Source organism: Eulemur rufifrons, chromosome 24 (assembly GCF_041146395.1).
Source record: "Eulemur rufifrons isolate Redbay chromosome 24, OSU_ERuf_1, whole genome shotgun sequence".
NCBI classification, from domain to species: domain Eukaryota; kingdom Metazoa; phylum Chordata; class Mammalia; order Primates; family Lemuridae; genus Eulemur; species Eulemur rufifrons.
In genome coordinates this window covers 17170352-17187246 of record NC_091006.1, presented here as the reverse complement: position 1 = coordinate 17187246, position 16895 = coordinate 17170352, and the positions used below count along the sequence as shown (strand labels likewise).

General features: G+C 52.5%; 1 protein-coding gene across 2 annotated transcripts in view; it reads left to right on the top strand.

The window, feature by feature from the left end:
• Positions 1 to 16895, top strand: part of ZNF787 (zinc finger protein 787) — a 29916-nt gene that overhangs the window by 8032 nt on the left and 4989 nt on the right. Inside the window, exons 1-2 of one of the 2 annotated variants that reach the window (XM_069457226.1) lie at positions 2556 to 2567; positions 6873 to 6961. In XM_069457226.1, the coding sequence (XP_069313327.1) occupies positions 6883 to 6961 (79 nt within the window). In that variant the 5' untranslated portion in view covers positions 2556 to 2567; positions 6873 to 6882. Of the gene's footprint in view, positions 1 to 2555; positions 2568 to 6872; positions 6962 to 16895 lie in introns of those variants that run through there. The other variant, XM_069457225.1, reaches the window with a different exon arrangement.

Genomic DNA, 16895 nt, shown 5'->3' with positions numbered 1-16895 from the left:
CAAGGGCCTGGGCTGGGCCGGGCCAGGGGAAGACACCCCTGCCCTTTTTCCATCTCTGGGGGTGGAGGTCAGAGTGGGGTGAGCACCTGCAGAGCTGCCGTGAGGGGGGCTGAGGAGGCAGGCAGTGGCTGGGGAGGGGCAGGCACCTGCCACTTTCAGAAGTCGTTCAATTCCCAACCATCAGTTAGATGCTGCGAATTGCCCAGGGTTTTTTTGAGAGCAAGTTGGGAACCTTCCCTTCCAGGGAGCGGCTTGAGGGCCCCCAACTCCTGGTGCCGACTCCTCTCCCTGCCCTCACCTCTGCAAGTGACGGTCTGCAGGCCCCCAACTCTGAGATCCTAGGGTAGAACCCAAAGCCCACAGAATTAGGACAAGAGGCCTCAGCAGCTGTTTGAATGAATGAACTAATGAACGGGAGAGGAAGGGAGAATTAAGTGAACACCCATCTTAACTTTTTTTTGCAAGAGTCCATGGTTAATCCCTCCAGCCCCCATTCAGTCCTCACACAGCTCTGTGAGGACCTATCGATCCTGTCCCCGCTTTACAGAGGAGGCAGCGGAGGCCCAGAGAGGCCAAGACACTTGCTCAGGGTCACAGAGCAAGCACTGGCACCAGGGATGGTTACTACTGTGGGGCCACTCACAGGGTGGCACCCCAGCTTGTTTGTCCTGCATGTCCCCATAGGTGTCACCTCCCTCTGCTCACAGCAGGAAACCAGGATGCAGAGCAGTGTGGCCCTGCCTGGCCAGGCCGCCCTGCCCACGAGCCATCCTGGTGAAGCCTTCCCACTTCCTGCTGTCCCGGCCTGCTGGGTACAGAACTTGTGGGTCCCAGTGCAAAGTGAAGATGCCCCTTGTGCAAAACGGTAGGAGGAAAGCTTTTTCCTTTCCTCCGAGGTCTCTATCTGTCAGGATGGTTTTCATTTGGCATTTCACCCGTGGTATGGGTGCAGACCTTCCTCGAGCCTGGCTCCAGCCAGGTCGGATGCTGTGAGGCAGGACCCATCCTGAGCCGAGCTCTGAGCCCCAGCACCTGCTGCTATGCCATGGGACCCCACTCACAAAACATGGCTCAGAGAGAAAATTGCCAGGAGTTTCAGGGCAGCAGCCGCAGAGCATTGACCCCTGAATGGGCCTCCCTCTGACTGGCTGCCTGGCCTTGGCCCCTGGCCTTGGCTGAGGCCGGCCTGCCCCCACCGTAGCCATCTGTGTGCGAGGCCCGTTCCCAGTGCAGCCTTGGGCTCACTTCGCTGGCGCCCACCTCTGGGCCTCGCCCGTCTGTTTTTCCTCAGCCCAGGAGGCTTTCCCCACACCTTGGCACCTCTCGTTCTTTTATACCAGAGTCAGCAAACTTTTTCTGTAATGGGCCAGATAGTAAATATTTTAGGCTTTACCGACCAAGAGCCAGAGTCGAGGCTGTGATTCATGTAGGTGTTTTCATGTAGGTTAAGTAACGCACATCGTTTAACATGTGACCATTTAAACTTGTAAAAGCCATCCTTGGTTGGAGGGCAGTTTATGGCCGGTGGGTGGGCACAGCTTGTCGACTCTCCAGTCAATCCTACAAGCACACCTTTTCCAACCCTCCCAGCTCAGGGTCAGCCCCTCCACCCACTTACACTGCCTGACTTTATTCCTGGCTGTCACCTGTGCAGGAGCCACATTTGTGCTGTGGTTCCCATCTGGCCCCCAGGCTGGCCATTCCGCCGCTTGGGGAGGATGGGCAGGGAGGACAGGCCTCCCTGCCTCCCACCCCGCCTGGCCAGGCCTCCCTGCAGGAAGCTGAGATGGAGGCCTGGGAAGCTCTGAGCTGGGAAGTCCCTGCCTTTATTGAGTTACACACATATCATCTCAGTGGAAACACTTCTCACCACTTGGCAAACAAGTTTCTGCAAAGAAAAGGGCAGAGAGGAATACCCCTCTCCTCCCTCTCTCTCCCTACAGGTCTTCCTTTTTTGGGATGTGTTTTTAGTATTTACGGTGTTGTAATCAGAAGGCCTGTACAATTTTTTAAAGTTTGTTTACTTTCTAATAGAGATGTAATTCCCATAGATTAAAATTCGCTTTTTAAAAGTATACAATTTGATGGTTTTTAATATATTCACAGAGTTGAGTTGTGTAACCATCCTTGCTATCTAATTCCAGAACATTTTTATCACCTCCCGGAAAGAAAGCCCGTACCCGTTAGCAGTCACTCCCCATCCCCACCCGCAGCACCCCATGAGCTGCTTTCTTTCGGTGTGGATTTCCCATTTAGGTGTTTCGTATACACGGAATCCGGCAGTATGTGGCCCTTTGTGTCTCTCTGCTTTCGGTTAGCATCTGGATTGTTTCCACTTTTTGAAGAATGCCGCTGTGAACATTCGTGTATGTCTTTTTCTGTGGACTTACGTTTCCAGTTTCCATTTCTCCTGGGCGTGTAACTGGGAGTGGAATTGCTGGGTCACGTGGTAACTCTGTGTTGAATCATTCAAGGAACTGCCAGACTGTTTTCCACAGAGGCTGCACCATTGCACATTCCTGTTGGCGGCGTCTGAAGGTTCTTCTGAGGCGTTTGTCGTGTTTATGGTGGGTAATCTGAAGGCCCCGACAGTTTTGTATCCTGTGTAGGGAGGCAGAACTTTTCCTCTTCCTCTCCCCTCTTAGGGTCTCCGGCAGGGTCTGAGAATTAAGTCGACATAAAACAGATTAACAAGAGAAAAGCACACCCATTTTATTTTTACATAGACATGGGAGACCTCTCAGGAAAACGAAGATCCTGAGGCGGTCAGGCCTAAGTGCTTCCACTCGAGGTTGAGCAAAGGGTTGCAATTGTGAAAAAGTAACTAAAACATACGAGGAGGCTGAGGAAGATAAAGTTGGTTTGTACAGATGTCTCTGGCCCAGGCTCTGGCTCTGGTGATAAGAATGTCCTCGTGATACAGGGAGGCATTTTCCGTGCAGTTGCTTAGCTCTGCTCTCAGGAGGAAAAGGGGAGGTCCGAGCACCCTCCTGCGTCTGCTGTCTTCCAGGTGCCTTCCGCTGAGAACGGTCCTTGTGCCGCATGTGCTCTGGGGGCCAGTTCTGCCGCCCCCACTTTCTTTGCCCTCAGCACCAGCGACCTTCCCGTGAGAAACTAGTCTTCACAGCTGTCAAGAAACTCCTTTCACCTTTTCCCCTTATTGCAGAAGTAATTATTTGCATTTTAGAAATTAGGAACATGAAGGTAAAAAGAAAAAAGTTGAAGTCACTCCTCATGCTGTGGTGGTCCCCACTCTGTGACCCTGTGAGGAGTGGATGTGGAGCAGATGCCTCCTGGTGCTCTTGCACCCGCTCCCATGATCAGGCCCATGGGCTCCTTCCAGTTTTCCCCTGTTCTAAACCTGACTGATGAGTGTTGTTTTTCTGCACGAAGCATTTCCTGAACGAAGCATTTCCTGAGATTGCGTTTTCCCCCCAGCAGCTTCTAGGGAAGCAGAGCTAAGCTAGTCGGGGGCCGAGAGTGTGTGCAAGGCTCATCAGCTGCATTGCTAAATCCTGCAAGTTTAACCTGAACTGTTCGATCTAGCCCCTGGCGATTTGGGGGCTTGCTGGGGCCTGTCAGAGGGGAAATGTGTCCTGAGAGGGATGTGGGAGGGGCCAAGTGTCATAGCTGTGCTCAGATTCGTTCATTCATGTGTTCCCCTGCCTGCCTGCCTGCCGGTTCTCCGGGAGCACCTTCCTGTTGGGTGCTGGGGACGGCCAGGGGGCGGGGAGGATGGACCAGCTAAGCCAAGACATGGGGGGGCGGAGTGGTGGGTAGGAAGAGGAAGGAAGCCAGGCAAGGGGGTGGACAGGATGGGGGGCTTTGAGGAGGTGACCCTTGCCTCAGCCCTGGAGTCCAGTGGAGGCAGCTGGGAGGATCGGAGGAGGAGAGCTCCAGGCAGGGGAGGAGCCCCAACATGGTTGCCTTCAGTGCTTGCCCCTTGCCGGCTGCCTGAGTTTCTTGGGAGTCATTGTAGCCCTGTGCCGGGCACCTATATGCAGAGTAAGTCCTGGCTGCTGTTCAGGTGCTGCAGGGGACCCTCAGAGCTGGCCTCACCTGCTTTGTGAGCTTAGTCTACCCTGCCTACTAGCAGAGCCTCTCCATGAGGCAGGGGTTCTAGTGTTGGGAGCAGCTCCTGGTTCTTGGGGAGAGTCCTGTGCCTGTGGGGGGTCAGGTGACGGGGTGGGGCAGGGAGAAAAGTGCCCACCAGCCCTGCCTCTGTGTCCTCGTGGGCAGTGTGGGCCTAGTTTCGTTCGCTGCCTTAGGCTGTAATAAGGATCGAGTCAGACAACAGGTTCGTGGAGCTGCATTTTATGAGCCGGGTCTGCAGGGGTGAATCCTGTAATTAGCCGGGCCAGATGCTGTTGCTCCCATTTCACAGAGGGAGAAGCTGAGGTGGGCAGCGATGGAAAGCCCAGGGGAGCTGTGGTGCTGCCAGGACGGCTCAGAGGAGTCCCCCCTCCTCTACCATGGAGACTGTCCCCACGTCAGTGCCTCATTCACCTTTAATCACTTGCACAGGATGCTCTCAGGGCCTTGAGGGGGGACAGCTTCTGGGACCCGAGCTGGTGGAAGCTGACCTCAAGCCTCTCGGGGCCTCTGTTTTCTCAGGTGTGAAGCTGACGGGCATGTACTACACCCACTGCCAACCCTGGGGTCCCACCAGGGCCTGGGCGCCCTCGTCTGCCCCCATTGTGGACTCTGGCCGGAGCTTATGCACTCTACAGCTAAAGTGTCCCCCACTCCGCCCACGAGCGCTTGTTCCAGCCCCCCCCACCTCTGAAGCACCACCCCCTTTCTGAGTGGCCCAAGTGGTCAGTTCATGGGCAAGCTGTGCCTGCTCGGGCAGTCCCAGCTCTGGTGGTGCCCTGGCCCTGCCAGGCTGCTCCTCAGGCCTCCTTGCCCTGCAGACAGGTTGGGCTGCCCTTTTTTATCGCACCCTGAGTCTTTACAGGGGCCTCATGGTGGTTTATTGAATGTCAGGATGACAAAGCCGGTAGGAGCTGGGGCTCCTCGGCCACAGTTGTGTGACCTGGGCCAGCCACCTCTCTTCTTTGTGCCTTGACTTGTTGCTGTATGGGGTGTGTTTGCGGGCAACACGCAGAGCTGTGTCTGGCCGGGAGAACTTGCCCAGCACAGTGTCCGACCCTGATGGGTGGGTCTGGTCTGTTGTGTTCATGCGGCCCTGGGCACCCAGGGGAGCTCCAGGTAGGTGCTCAAAACCCGCGGGACGGTTGCACATCTGAGAGTGCTGTGGGGCAGGGCTGGTACCTCCTGGGTGCCCCTGTCTCCTGGACTTCGCGGGTGCTCAGTGGATGAGGACACGAGAGAGCATGCGCCTGCACATCCCATGCAGGGGTTTGAGTAGAACATCAGCCGCTCTGTCTCTGTTGGAAAGGGACGCTCCCTGGGTGCACCAGGGTCGAGATGTTGGGCGGCAGCAGGGTGGTTTTGGGTGTAGACTTGGGGCCCTGACGGTCTGTCCAACTGTGGCCACCCCTGGCAGAGAGACCTTGGGCCTCAGTTTCCTCATCTGCGTAATGAGGACAACAGTTGTACCTACCCAGAAGGCCACGGTTTGTAAACCATTTAGAGCAGGGCCTGGAACCCACGACGTGGGGTGTCCAAGTGTCACCTGAGTGAACCACATGGCACACTTGTGCATGTTCTCTGTGTTCCGTCAGACAGCTTGGGATGCTGGTAGGGGTTCCTGAGGGCCAGGTTTACACCACCCCACAGTGGGCTGGGCTCCCTTCGGCGCCTGCGTGGTGGTGAGCCCCGCATCACTGGAAGGCTCAAGGAGGGATTTTCTCTTCTTTTTTTTTGAAACATTTTTTAAGACTAGTCAAGTGAGGCAGTGGGAGTGGAGAAGGAACAAAGACAGCGTAGCTGGTTGTGATCAGTTAGTTGTAAACACCACTGCACTTGTAGCAGCTGGAAATTTTTTTTAATTGCCTTTATTTGGCTATAGAAGTTGGCAGCCCTGTGTCAGCCCCACAGAGTTTCACCGAGATGTCCCTGGTTTGTGAAATCCCAGCATTTGGAAGCCAGGGGAGGGGACATTTGCCCTGGCTCCACCTGGTGGCCCTATGGTTCCTCGATCCCATGGGATGATCTGAGTCCCCTTGACCCCTACATGCCAGGTTGTCTGGCTACCTTCTTAGCATAGATGCCCCATGAAGGCCACTGGCTTTCTTTTCCCAGGGCCCCAGTGTGGCTGGCCTTGGAGCTGCCCCATGGTGTTTTAAAAGAAATTAGAGCGTGAACTCCTTAGACGACACGTGCTCGTCAAAGGCTCTGCCGCCTGTGCTAGCCAAGCACATGCCTGGGCACGGGTTGTACTGTCCCGTGTTATGTGGAAAGGCCTTAAAAGGGGCCTGGCATGTGGAGCCCTCCATGCCTGTTAGGGCTGCGCTGTTTCTGCTGAGGAGTCAGTTATCTACCTGGGGTATGGGGGCTTCATTACAATTCAGGGTCCCCTCCTCTGTGACAGGAGCTTCGTGTTCACACCATCTCGCTTACACTGGATGGTTAGGTGGTTGTCCTCTGTCTTGCTGATGAGGAGACTGAGGCAGGGGGTGGAGTTGCTCACCCAGCACCCGCCCCCCTCCCCCTTCCCCCGTCCTGGCTGGCCGGTGGTGGGGCTAGGACAACAGCAGTGGTGGCTGCAGGTTGCAGAGGGCCCTTGAGCTCCTCCCCGAGTGTACCTTCTCCTGGGGAAGGGCCAGGCCGACTTCAGGCCACTTGCCCGCGGTCCTTCGGGTGTGTGCTGCACGCCATGCATGTCCCACATAGCACCTGCCGTCTGGGGCTTTTGTCCCGTCTGGCATCCTGTCAACTCTGTCCTTGTGTCTCGTTCCCTCTAACAGGGACCCGGACATGGAACTGCGGGAAGAGGCCTGGTCTCCAGGGCCACTGGACTCTGAGGACCAGCAGATGGCCAGTCACGAGAACCCAGGTGAGGTGGCCTTGGGGAGTTCTCAGCTGAGCCCGCCACCCTGCCCTCCCTTCTCCCTTCCTGGGCCGCTGAGACTGCCAGGAACCCCCCCCCCCCACCGCCCCCTAACCCTCTCCATCCCTCCCACCCCTTGCACTCCTAGCTCTAGAGGGAGGGGCAGGTGTCCGTGGCTGCTTCCAGCTGGACCATCCTGGGGACCTCTGGGGCCACCTTCTCTGTCTGATTTCCTCTGTCCTTAAGCCTCCAGCCGGGCAGCACCCCTTCCTCTCCCCACAACCCTGCCCCAAGTCCTGGACTCTCTGCTCCAATTCCAGGCAGCTCCTTGACTCTCCCTGGCAGGAAACTCCTTAGACCTGATGGTGTGTGAGTGGAGGGGCAGGCGTGGCTGGGATCAAGGGAGCCCCAATGCCACGTCCTCACGTTTCAGTAAAAGCTGGGTGTTTGGGTTTTTGTGTGAAATCATTTACTTTATAAACACTGGCAACAAGTTTTGTTTGTTTAATAAAGGTTTATTTGGGTTGAATAAAACTCATTTGTGGGCCGTGTGGGCCTGGGAGGTTTGTTTGCTGAAACCCCACCCCACCAACACCCTCATCCCATCCCCTCTATTGAGGCCGAGTCCCTGTTTCCAGGGGCTTACCTGGCAGGGCCGTCTTCGGGCACAGGAAACAAGGTGTAGACCTGTGTGTTCATGCTGCGTCTGTGTGTCCGGTGCTGGGCATCACCCTGGCCCGGCTCAGCAAACCTTTTCCGCTGAGGGCCAGAGAGGAAATAGTAATACTTCCTGCTTTGTAGGCCACATGCCATCGTAGCTCAGATGGATGCCGCCATGTGCCAGGGGGACTTGGTTTACAAAGACGGTAGCAGCGTTTGCCTGCCGTGCCAGTGTGTCACAGTCCCAGAGGAAGATCATGAGGACCTGGGGAAGGTTGGGATCAATTTTATAATGCTCCTTCGCCCCTTTTCCGCTTGTTTCGGAGATTCACAGAAAGGGTATGAAAGAAAGCCCCTGTGGGCAGAGGAGAAAGTGAGATTAGGGGGTTGTGAGCGCTCTGCCGAGGGCACACATGATGCCTGACGCGCTGGCGGTGAGCACCGCCCTGTACGGTCCTCCCCTCTGTGCCTGCTCCCTCCTCTCCCCTGTGGTGTGTCCTTGGCCTTTTAACCTTTTTTTTTTTTTTTGAGACAGAGTCTCACTTTGTTGCCCAGGCTAGAGTGAGTGCCGTGGCGTCAGCCTAGCTCACAGCAACCTCAAACTCCTGGGCTCAGGCAATCCTCCTGCCTCAGCCTCCCTAGTAGCTGGGACTACAGGCATGCGCCACTATGCCCGGCTAATTTTTCTATATATATATTTTTAGTTGTCCATATAATTTCTTTCTATTTTTAGTAGAGACGAGGTCTCGCTCTTGCTCAGGCTGGTCTCGAACTCCTGACCTTGAGCGATCCACCCGCCTCGGCCTCCCAGAGTGCTAGGATTACAGGCGTGAGCCACCGCGCCCGGCCCCTTTTAACCTTTTAAAAAATTAATTTTAGAATTTTTTTTCACTGTGGAAAATTAAAATGTATGTAGGTAACTCGTCCCTCTTTCCCCTTTAGCAGTTAGCAACACTTTGCCAACTAATTTCTGCCTTTTTTAAAATACTGGAGTGTGTTTTTTTTTTTTTTTTTTTTTTTGAGACAGAGTCTCGCTCTGTTGCCCGGGCTAGAGTGAGTGCCGTGGCGTCAGTCTAGCTCACAGCAACCTCAAACTCCTGGGCTTAAGCGATCCTACTGCCTCAGCCTCCCGAGTAGCTGGGACTACAGGCATGCGCCACCATGCCCGGCTAATTTTTTTTTTGTATATATATATTTTAGTTGTCCATATAATTTCTTTCTATTTTTAGTAGAGACGGGGTCTCGCTCTTGCTCAGGCTGGTCCCGAACTCCTGACCTCAAGCGATCCACCCGCCTCGGCCTCCCAGAGTGCTAGGATTACAGGCGTGAGCCACCGCGCCCGGCCAAAATACTGGAGTGTTTTAAAGAAAATTCCAACCACCAGATTATTTCACCCATAAATGTTCTGACATGCAAGGACTCCTTTTTAAAAAAAAACAAAACTACATAATGCTGATTTCACCTAACGAAGTGTTATTCCTTAACATTGTCTGGTTCCCAATCCCTGTTAAAATATTCCCAGTTGTCTCCAAAACGAATGTTTGAGTAAGTTAATTTTTAATTTTAATCATCCATAACTTCATTCTCTTTATAAAAGGTAGGTGTCAGGTTCCCTTTATCCAGCCCGTGGTCCCTGCCAGTTCTCCCCGCGCCAGCCACCTGGAATCTGGAAAGTGTCCTCCCCGCGGGCAGCCCTTCCTCCTCTATAGAGGGTGTGCTGCGGGGGTCCCGGCTGCCCGTGCTGGGTCGGCCTGCGCAGCCCCTGTGACGTGACAGAGATGGATTCCCGCCCTGAGAACCCCCCTCGGGACGTGCTGGGTGGGGTGGGGGCAGCAAGGGCTTGGCTCAGCTACGCGGTCCGTTTTCCTGCCGCCTGTCCCTGAGGGATGGGGGCCCAGGGACAGGCACGTGGAGGGCTCCCATCCCAGCACATCCTGAGCCTGGGCCCCGCCCTCATGGCCCCCAGCGCTGTGGACGGAATAAAGTCCGGCTCCTCCGCCTGGTTCTCGGGGACCTCGGACAGAGGCAGAAGCTGGCGACTTCACCGTCTGCGCGTGGAGAGCGGGCAGGCGCGGGCGGCCCTGCTCCAGTCCAGGTGGACCCAGGGGCCCCGGATGTGGGAGTCCCAGACCCTGTGGAGCAGAGAGGGGCGGCGAGGGAGGCGCCGCGGGGTGGGGCGGGCGTCCACGGCCAGTGCTCCAGTCAGGAGGTGATGGTCCGAGCGCCAAGGAGAGGGGGTCTCCCTGGCCCAGTCGCGCACTAGGCACGGAGGCCTCCGTGTAGACACCTTTCGCAACGGCGGGAGCTCACCCTGGAGTCTCCCTTGACTCCTGACTTCCCCGTGCATCCGTTACCTGCTCTCCAGACACGTGCAGAGTGGGGCCACTTCTCCCCACTGCAGCCCTGGCACCTCCTGCCGGGATCTGCACTGACCTCCCCAACGGTCTCTGCGTCCACCTCTGCGCCCCCCCTCCCCCCAGCCTCTGGGCACGGAGGAGAGATCACTGCGCTGCGCTCTGAGCTGTCGAGGGTGTCCTGGCTCGCTGGAGCAAAGCCCAGGTCCTGACTGTGCCTGGACCTGCGCCCTGCGTCTCACCTGGTCTTGGCCTCCCCAGCCCACAGCCTTGCCTGGGTGTTCTTCCCCAGATAGTGTGTGTGACTCACTGCTTCCCTTCCCTACATCCAGAGCTCTGCTCAGTGTCCCCATGTTACCACCTCTGTGTGTTGCGACTAGAAATTAATGTGCCTGTCCCTAGCCGCCTTAGAGCTCACTTCCCCCAGAGCTCAGGCTGCTCTGCAGACTGTCTAACCAGAGGTCCCATCTCAGGGACCAGGGAGGGCTTTGCTGAGGAAGAGGCTTTGGGCTGCAGCTGGAGGAGATGTGGCAGTGTAGCTGAGGGCCTGGGAGGCCATCGGGCAGTAGGGATGTTCTCTTTGCCTGGAACAGGGAACACAGACCCAGTGGCTTAAACGAGAAGGACATTTAATGGTCTTGGGCAGCCAGCCTGTAAGCAGGGTGGATCCAGAGTGGTTAATTCAACCTCTCTTTGAGCCACTGGGCTCTGGCTACCCTCTCTGTGATGTCTTGACCACACTCCTGAGAGGGCGCCTCAGCCCCAGGTGTCATGTCCTCCCAGGAAACTGCCTGGCCATGTCCCGCTGTGCCACATCTCAGGGGCCGCCTTGTCCTCAGGTGGTGACATCTTTCGGCAATGGGGCATCTCTTTTTTGGTGAGGGGGCAGTGTGGTTTTCTGAAGGCCGCAGCTCAGGCGTCACTATGACTGGCCCAGAAGAATCCCAGCCAGCCCATGCTGGGGGTTTTCTGGTGAGGAAGGAAGGAGGAGGACTGGCTGGCGCCGGGTAGTGTCCCCTGCTCCGAGAAGACATAGCAGGGGCTTCCTGTGGCCATGGTGGGGAGGGGTGGCCTGGACCCCTGCATGTTTTCCTTCCCTGGAGAGTGGCCAGGCCACTACCCCTGCGCCATGGCGTTGCCTCAGTGTTCCTGGAGACCCTGGGTCAGGTGGGGGGGCCTTGGGTGCTGACGAGGGGGTGCGCTTACTGGGCTCAGCAGACCAGGCTTCAGCTGAAGAGGTTATCTGAATAAAAGTTTCCATGCCCCTTCTTCCCCCCAAACCACCACAAAATTCCCAAAACTTGAACCTCCCCACCCCTGCACTTACTGCTATAAGATATGGCTACTGCTGATGACAGGAAGGCCCTGAGAGACCTGGCACAGTGGGACACTGTCACCCAGGGCAAGTAGCTTTGTCCCATGGGGACTTGGCTTCTTCTCTTTACTAAACTGGCTCTTGGTACCTTACCTCGGTGTCCTCAGACTTTAGTGTTGAGGCCCAGAGCAGTTTGTACAGGTGCACATGGACACAACTGCGTGTATTTATTTATGTGGGACTGAAATAAAAGCTTCATAGAACAATTGTTAACGTACTAGCAGCATGTGCTGATGTTACCTTTCCTCCTCGTCCTGCCCTCTATTCCACTTTTTTTAAAACGCTGACCACCATCCACGAAGTTGATTTGACCACCACCAACGAACTGTGGCCCACAGGTGGGAACATGCGTGCGGGGTGGTGGGTATTCAGGCGCCAGGCACAGTGCTTCTCAAGTGGATGCTCAGTGAATACGTGAATATGAGATTTAAAAGAACTAAGAAGTCAGTTTTCTTTCCATTTAGTTTGATTTACCCAGAGCACTTGCGAAACCTTACAAATTTTAGAATTTTTTTCTGTATTTGAATGTTTCGTTTTAAAAATTTTTTTTTAACATGTGGTAATCAATTTATTAAAGCAGTTGACTCAAGCATCTGCAGTGGTTTGACTTCAGCTTCAACAGGGCTCAATCCTGAGGGAGATGATCCACTTAACAGTCTCAGGACTGTTCTCAGCAGGAAGTGATCTTGTGTCCTTGGAACCTCCACCACCAGGATTTTTTCTTTCAGTGATTCTCAAAGTTTTTTTGGGCATTTGAGCTGGTCCTTTTGAGAGCCTTTTCCTCTGTGTCTCTGAGTGGGCACACACCTTCTCTAGCGATTTTGCAGTGCAGCTGTAATTCTAACTCGGTGAATCGACGCCTCGGGCTCCATGAGTGATTTTTGGTATCTTTAAAAGCCATAGCTGCGGCGCAGCTTCTGGATGGCCTTGCGAGTGGGAGCGGCAGCAAGCCAGGAGCAGGAGGGGGCGGACCAGAGCTCTGTGGCACCAGCCACCACATCTTCCTCAAAAAGCTGTATTTACATATTTCTGGGAAGTGTGTTCAGATCCTCTGAGCTAATACTGTTTACGAATAACAGCCGGCACTGCGTAAGCACCTCCTGTGCGCCCACAGTCAGCGCCAGCCTACATAGGTGGGTTACATCCTGGAGTTCACACCAAAACCACGTGGTCCGGCTGATCAACCCCCATTGAAACCATTGAGAAGATTTCGGGGCAGGGAGCGAGAGAGTGGGGTGCACACTCGCTGTCTGAGACTGGAGCCTGTACCTCGGTGCCGTACGGATGCTCCCAGGCTGGGGCAACTTCCTAACTTGCCTCTTTGGGCCTTTTCTCCTCTCACCCTGGCTCAGAGTTCCCGATGTGGTGTGGGCAAGAGGTGTGGGGCTGGGCGGTGGCCGGGGAGAGTCACCCAGGCTGGCTTGGGGTCTGAGCTACAGGACATTCAGAAAGAAGAGCAGTCCAGATAACTAACCAAAAAGACATTCTGATTCTGAGGAGGTAGCTTTTCCATCAGGGAAGAGTTTTCAGCTGCTGTCTTTGGAAAGGTGGTTCCACCTTCCTGTGCTGAGCACGGGCTCTCATGGTTCAGTGCACCTTAGATCACCTGGGAGACCTTGCTTCAAATGCTAGTGTTTATTTTATTTTTTTATTTTATGTATTTATTTTGAGACAGGGTCTCGCTCTGTCGCCCAGGCTAGAGTACAATGGCCTCATCACAGCTCACTGCAACTTTGAACTCCTGGGCTCAAGTGATCCTCCTGCCCCAGCTTCCCATGGAAGCTACCAGGACCAGCTAATTTTTCTAATTTTTTTGTAGAGATGGGGTCTCGCTGTTGCTCAGGCTGGTTGATTTTTATTTTTTAAGACGTGGGGTCTTGGTCTGTCACCCAGGCTGGAGCGCAGTGGCATAATTGTAGCTCACTGCAGCCTTGAACTCTTGGGCTGAAAGGATCCTCCTCTCAGCCTCCCGAGTAGTAATTGGGACCACAGGTGTGCACCACTACGCCTGGCCAAATGCTGATTGAGTCCAGAGTGACGGTAGCAGCTACAGTGTGGCCCTTTACTCTTCCCGAATTCCCATGTAAAACATAGCAACCAGACAGCAAAACCCAAGTCTCCTGGACCACACTGCGGTGTTACTAGGGCCTAAGGTATTCCTGTGAATTCCAGGATACAGATGGATGGGGATAAACCAAGGCCTTTGTGGTGTTAGCATCTGGCTGGGAAGAAGGAAGTAGAGGAGGAGTCCAGAATAGCCACCAGGTGTGCAGTGGGACACTTGGCAGAAGAGGCTTTGAGACCAGCAGCTGAAGCAGGAGGTGTTTTGTATGGGAGCAAGAGGCTGATGGAAGGTCCAAATGGGCTGGAGCAGCCAGGTAAATCACCCTGCATGGCGGGATCCCACTCAAAGAATCAAAATTGAGCAGGGCTGTCATCCATAACAACAGGGAGGAAAGAAAGAGAGGGTCTATGTGGAAATGGGGACAGCAAGTGGAGCCTGGAGATCCAGGTGCTCAGATACAAACACCCGACAAGTTAGAACAGCTGCCCGGACCCAGCCTCCTCCTAGAGGTTCAGGAAAACTGACACATAAAAATGAGCAACAAAAAAATACTTGAGTTCAACACCCCCCTCACCAAAAAAAGTTATAATAAAAACAAGGGACAGAATGCGTCTCCACAGACAGGCCAGAAGTGCATCCCCTGACGAGGCCAAGGTCATTCCGTGTGAGCCGAGCTGGCACAGCACGTGGAAACAGCAAGCTCAGAAGAGGGCACTGGGTGAAGATTTAGAAATAAGAACAAAAGTCATTTCAAATTGAAGACCAGAGTTGGAGCTCAGGAGTGAATAAAAACACATTATGCCTTTAAAAAATTGAAGGTGAAAAGGGTCATTTTAAAATGGAAAAAAAATGAAGGATTAAAACGGAGTAAAGAATATTAAAGTTAGGCAAAGAAAATCCAACACGTGGCTAGGCGGAGTCCCTGAGGAAGAAATCCAAAGCAAAGGAATAGAATAAAGAGTAAAAACTGTAATTCAAAGAAACATCCCTGAAATTTGAAAGCTACACATTGAAAGAGCAAATCACAGATCTGAGCGATGGAACCCAGATGCACACCAAGGACTCGTTCTATTAAAGTCTCTGGACTATAGAGAAAGTAACAGATGCTTCAGGCGTCTTAGCAAAAAGAACCGATGGGAAATAAGGGAAAGTCAAGGAGATTGTGATGAGACTTTGTCAGTGACATTGTATGCCAGAAGAAAATGGTATCATATTTATGACACTCAAGAAAAGAAGGTGAGTCAAAGATTCTGTGTTCAGCAAAACTGTTCCCTATGTCTGTGGGGTGTTCCAACTCTTGTCCCCTGTGTCCATGGGGTGTTCCAACTCTTGTCGCCTGTGTCTGGGGGGGTTGTTCCAACTCTTGTTCCTTGTCCCCTGTGTCCATGAGAGTGTTCCAGCTGTGTTGTCTCCTGTGTCTGTGGGGTGTTCCAATTCTGTTGGCCCCTGTTATGTTGAGAATCAGTATTCTCTATGAAGAAGAAGGGAGATGCAGATGTTGCATAGAAAAGGCTAAATAAAAACCTTAGTCCTGAATTTGTATGGGAAGTTATCAGTGTGAATTCATAAGGAATATATCTTACCAAAAAAAAAAAAAAAAAGCAATGAGCATTTCCAGATTTTCTAACTGAAATACCATCTCCCACTGGGCTTCTTGGAGAAACAGCCCCTGCAGCTCCTGAGCAGGGAGTGCAGGAGAGAAGCCCACGGCGTCTTGTTAGGCCGAGAGCTGGGAAACTCTAAAAAACCCCTCAGAGGACTCGCAGCCCACTTGAAGAGGCTCCTGCTCTCCAAAGATGGGACAGTTTTAGCCTCAATAAGTATACTGTTTGCAGTAGATTGAAACCTATCAAATATGTTTAAATCCTTAAGTTCATAATTATTATTAGGTCATTAAATATGAAATGTCCAATTTTGAATCAAAAGTTCAGTTTATTAAATCTCAAACAAGAAGCAGTACACTTAAAGTATGTCCCTAAACGATTGACACAGTTTTGCCATCTTAACAGTTGCTTGCTTATGCCAGCACCGAAGCCTGGGGAGCGAGTGGCGATGAAATCGTGAAAGGAGTTTTCCACAACTTGTTTAGAATTGAATATTTTTCCTTGCAAGAAGTGGTCCAAAGCCTGGAAGAAGGGGTAGTCGGTGCAAGGTCTGGTAAATACTGTGAGTGACACAGAGAGTTTTCAAGTCCAGCTTCCGCAGTTTGAGCAAGGTGGTCTTTTGTGACATGTGGTCTTTCAAGAGGATTGGCCTGTCTTTAGTGACCAATCTCGGCTGCTTAATTGCAAACATCCTCCTCCTTTTGTCCAGTTGGTTGCAGTAGACATCCACTATAATCATTTGATCAGGTTTCATGAAGCTGTAGTGGATAATACCAGCGCCAAACCACCAGACAGACAGCCATTATCGTTTTTTGATGAATATTCAGTTTTGGACTGTGTTTCTCGGCACTTCATGTTTATTCAGTCATTATGCCGAACACTTGCGATTGTCAAAAAGAATCTGTTTTTCATCACATGTAACAATACGGTGCAGAAATGGTTCGCTTTTATGTGACAGTGAAGAAAGGCAAGCTTCGAGATGATTTCTCTTCCGACACATTTAATTTATGTGGAACCATCTATCCAGCTTCTTTACCTTTCTGATTTGTTTCAAATGGTCCAATATTGTTGGAATAGTAACGTCAAACCTTGCTGCTAATTCACAAGTAGGTTGAGATGGATTCACTTCCACTACAGCTTTCAGCTCGTTATTATCCACCGTGGTCTCAGGTCACCCAGGTTGCTCATTTTCAAGATTAAAATCACCAGAATGGAACTTCTGAAACCTCTGATGCATTATGTGCTCATTAGCCGTATCCTTCCCAAATACTTTGATGATATTTCGAGCTGTCTGCGCTGCATTGATTCCATGACGGAAATCATATTAAAAAATAACATGAATTTTTGACTTACCCGTGGTTTCACAAAAATTGCTCTAACAAAAAAAAATTTGAAAGATGATCACAAGCCAAAACTTGTGTGTTTGAAAACATGAGGATGTACCTTCACAGTAAAACAAAACAAAACACACACACAAGAAGTGTCAAAGTGAAATGTCAGATATCAACCGTCAAACTTAGTACTTAATAACCTAATGAGAAAGGAAGGCCTCTGGTCACTCTGGTGGAAAATTATAAGGAAAAGCAAGAGGCACGTGGGACCTGTGGATGCAGCAAGACTTGCAGACATACCCAATTAAAGACTGATGACCAGAGTGTCGTGCCTGGGATGCACCCTTGGATGACAGAGCCATGAAGAAATGCAGGAAACCAATTCATTATCTTGAAAACTAGGCAAATAAAGGAAAATGAGCATCGTATCCTGCCATCGCTGCCTGAAATTTATCACTGAGTACCAACTAGCAGATGATGGGAAGAGTCTCTAGCATTTATTTCAGCTGTTAAGGCAGAAGCAGCAGCAGAACCGTACCATTCTGCACTCC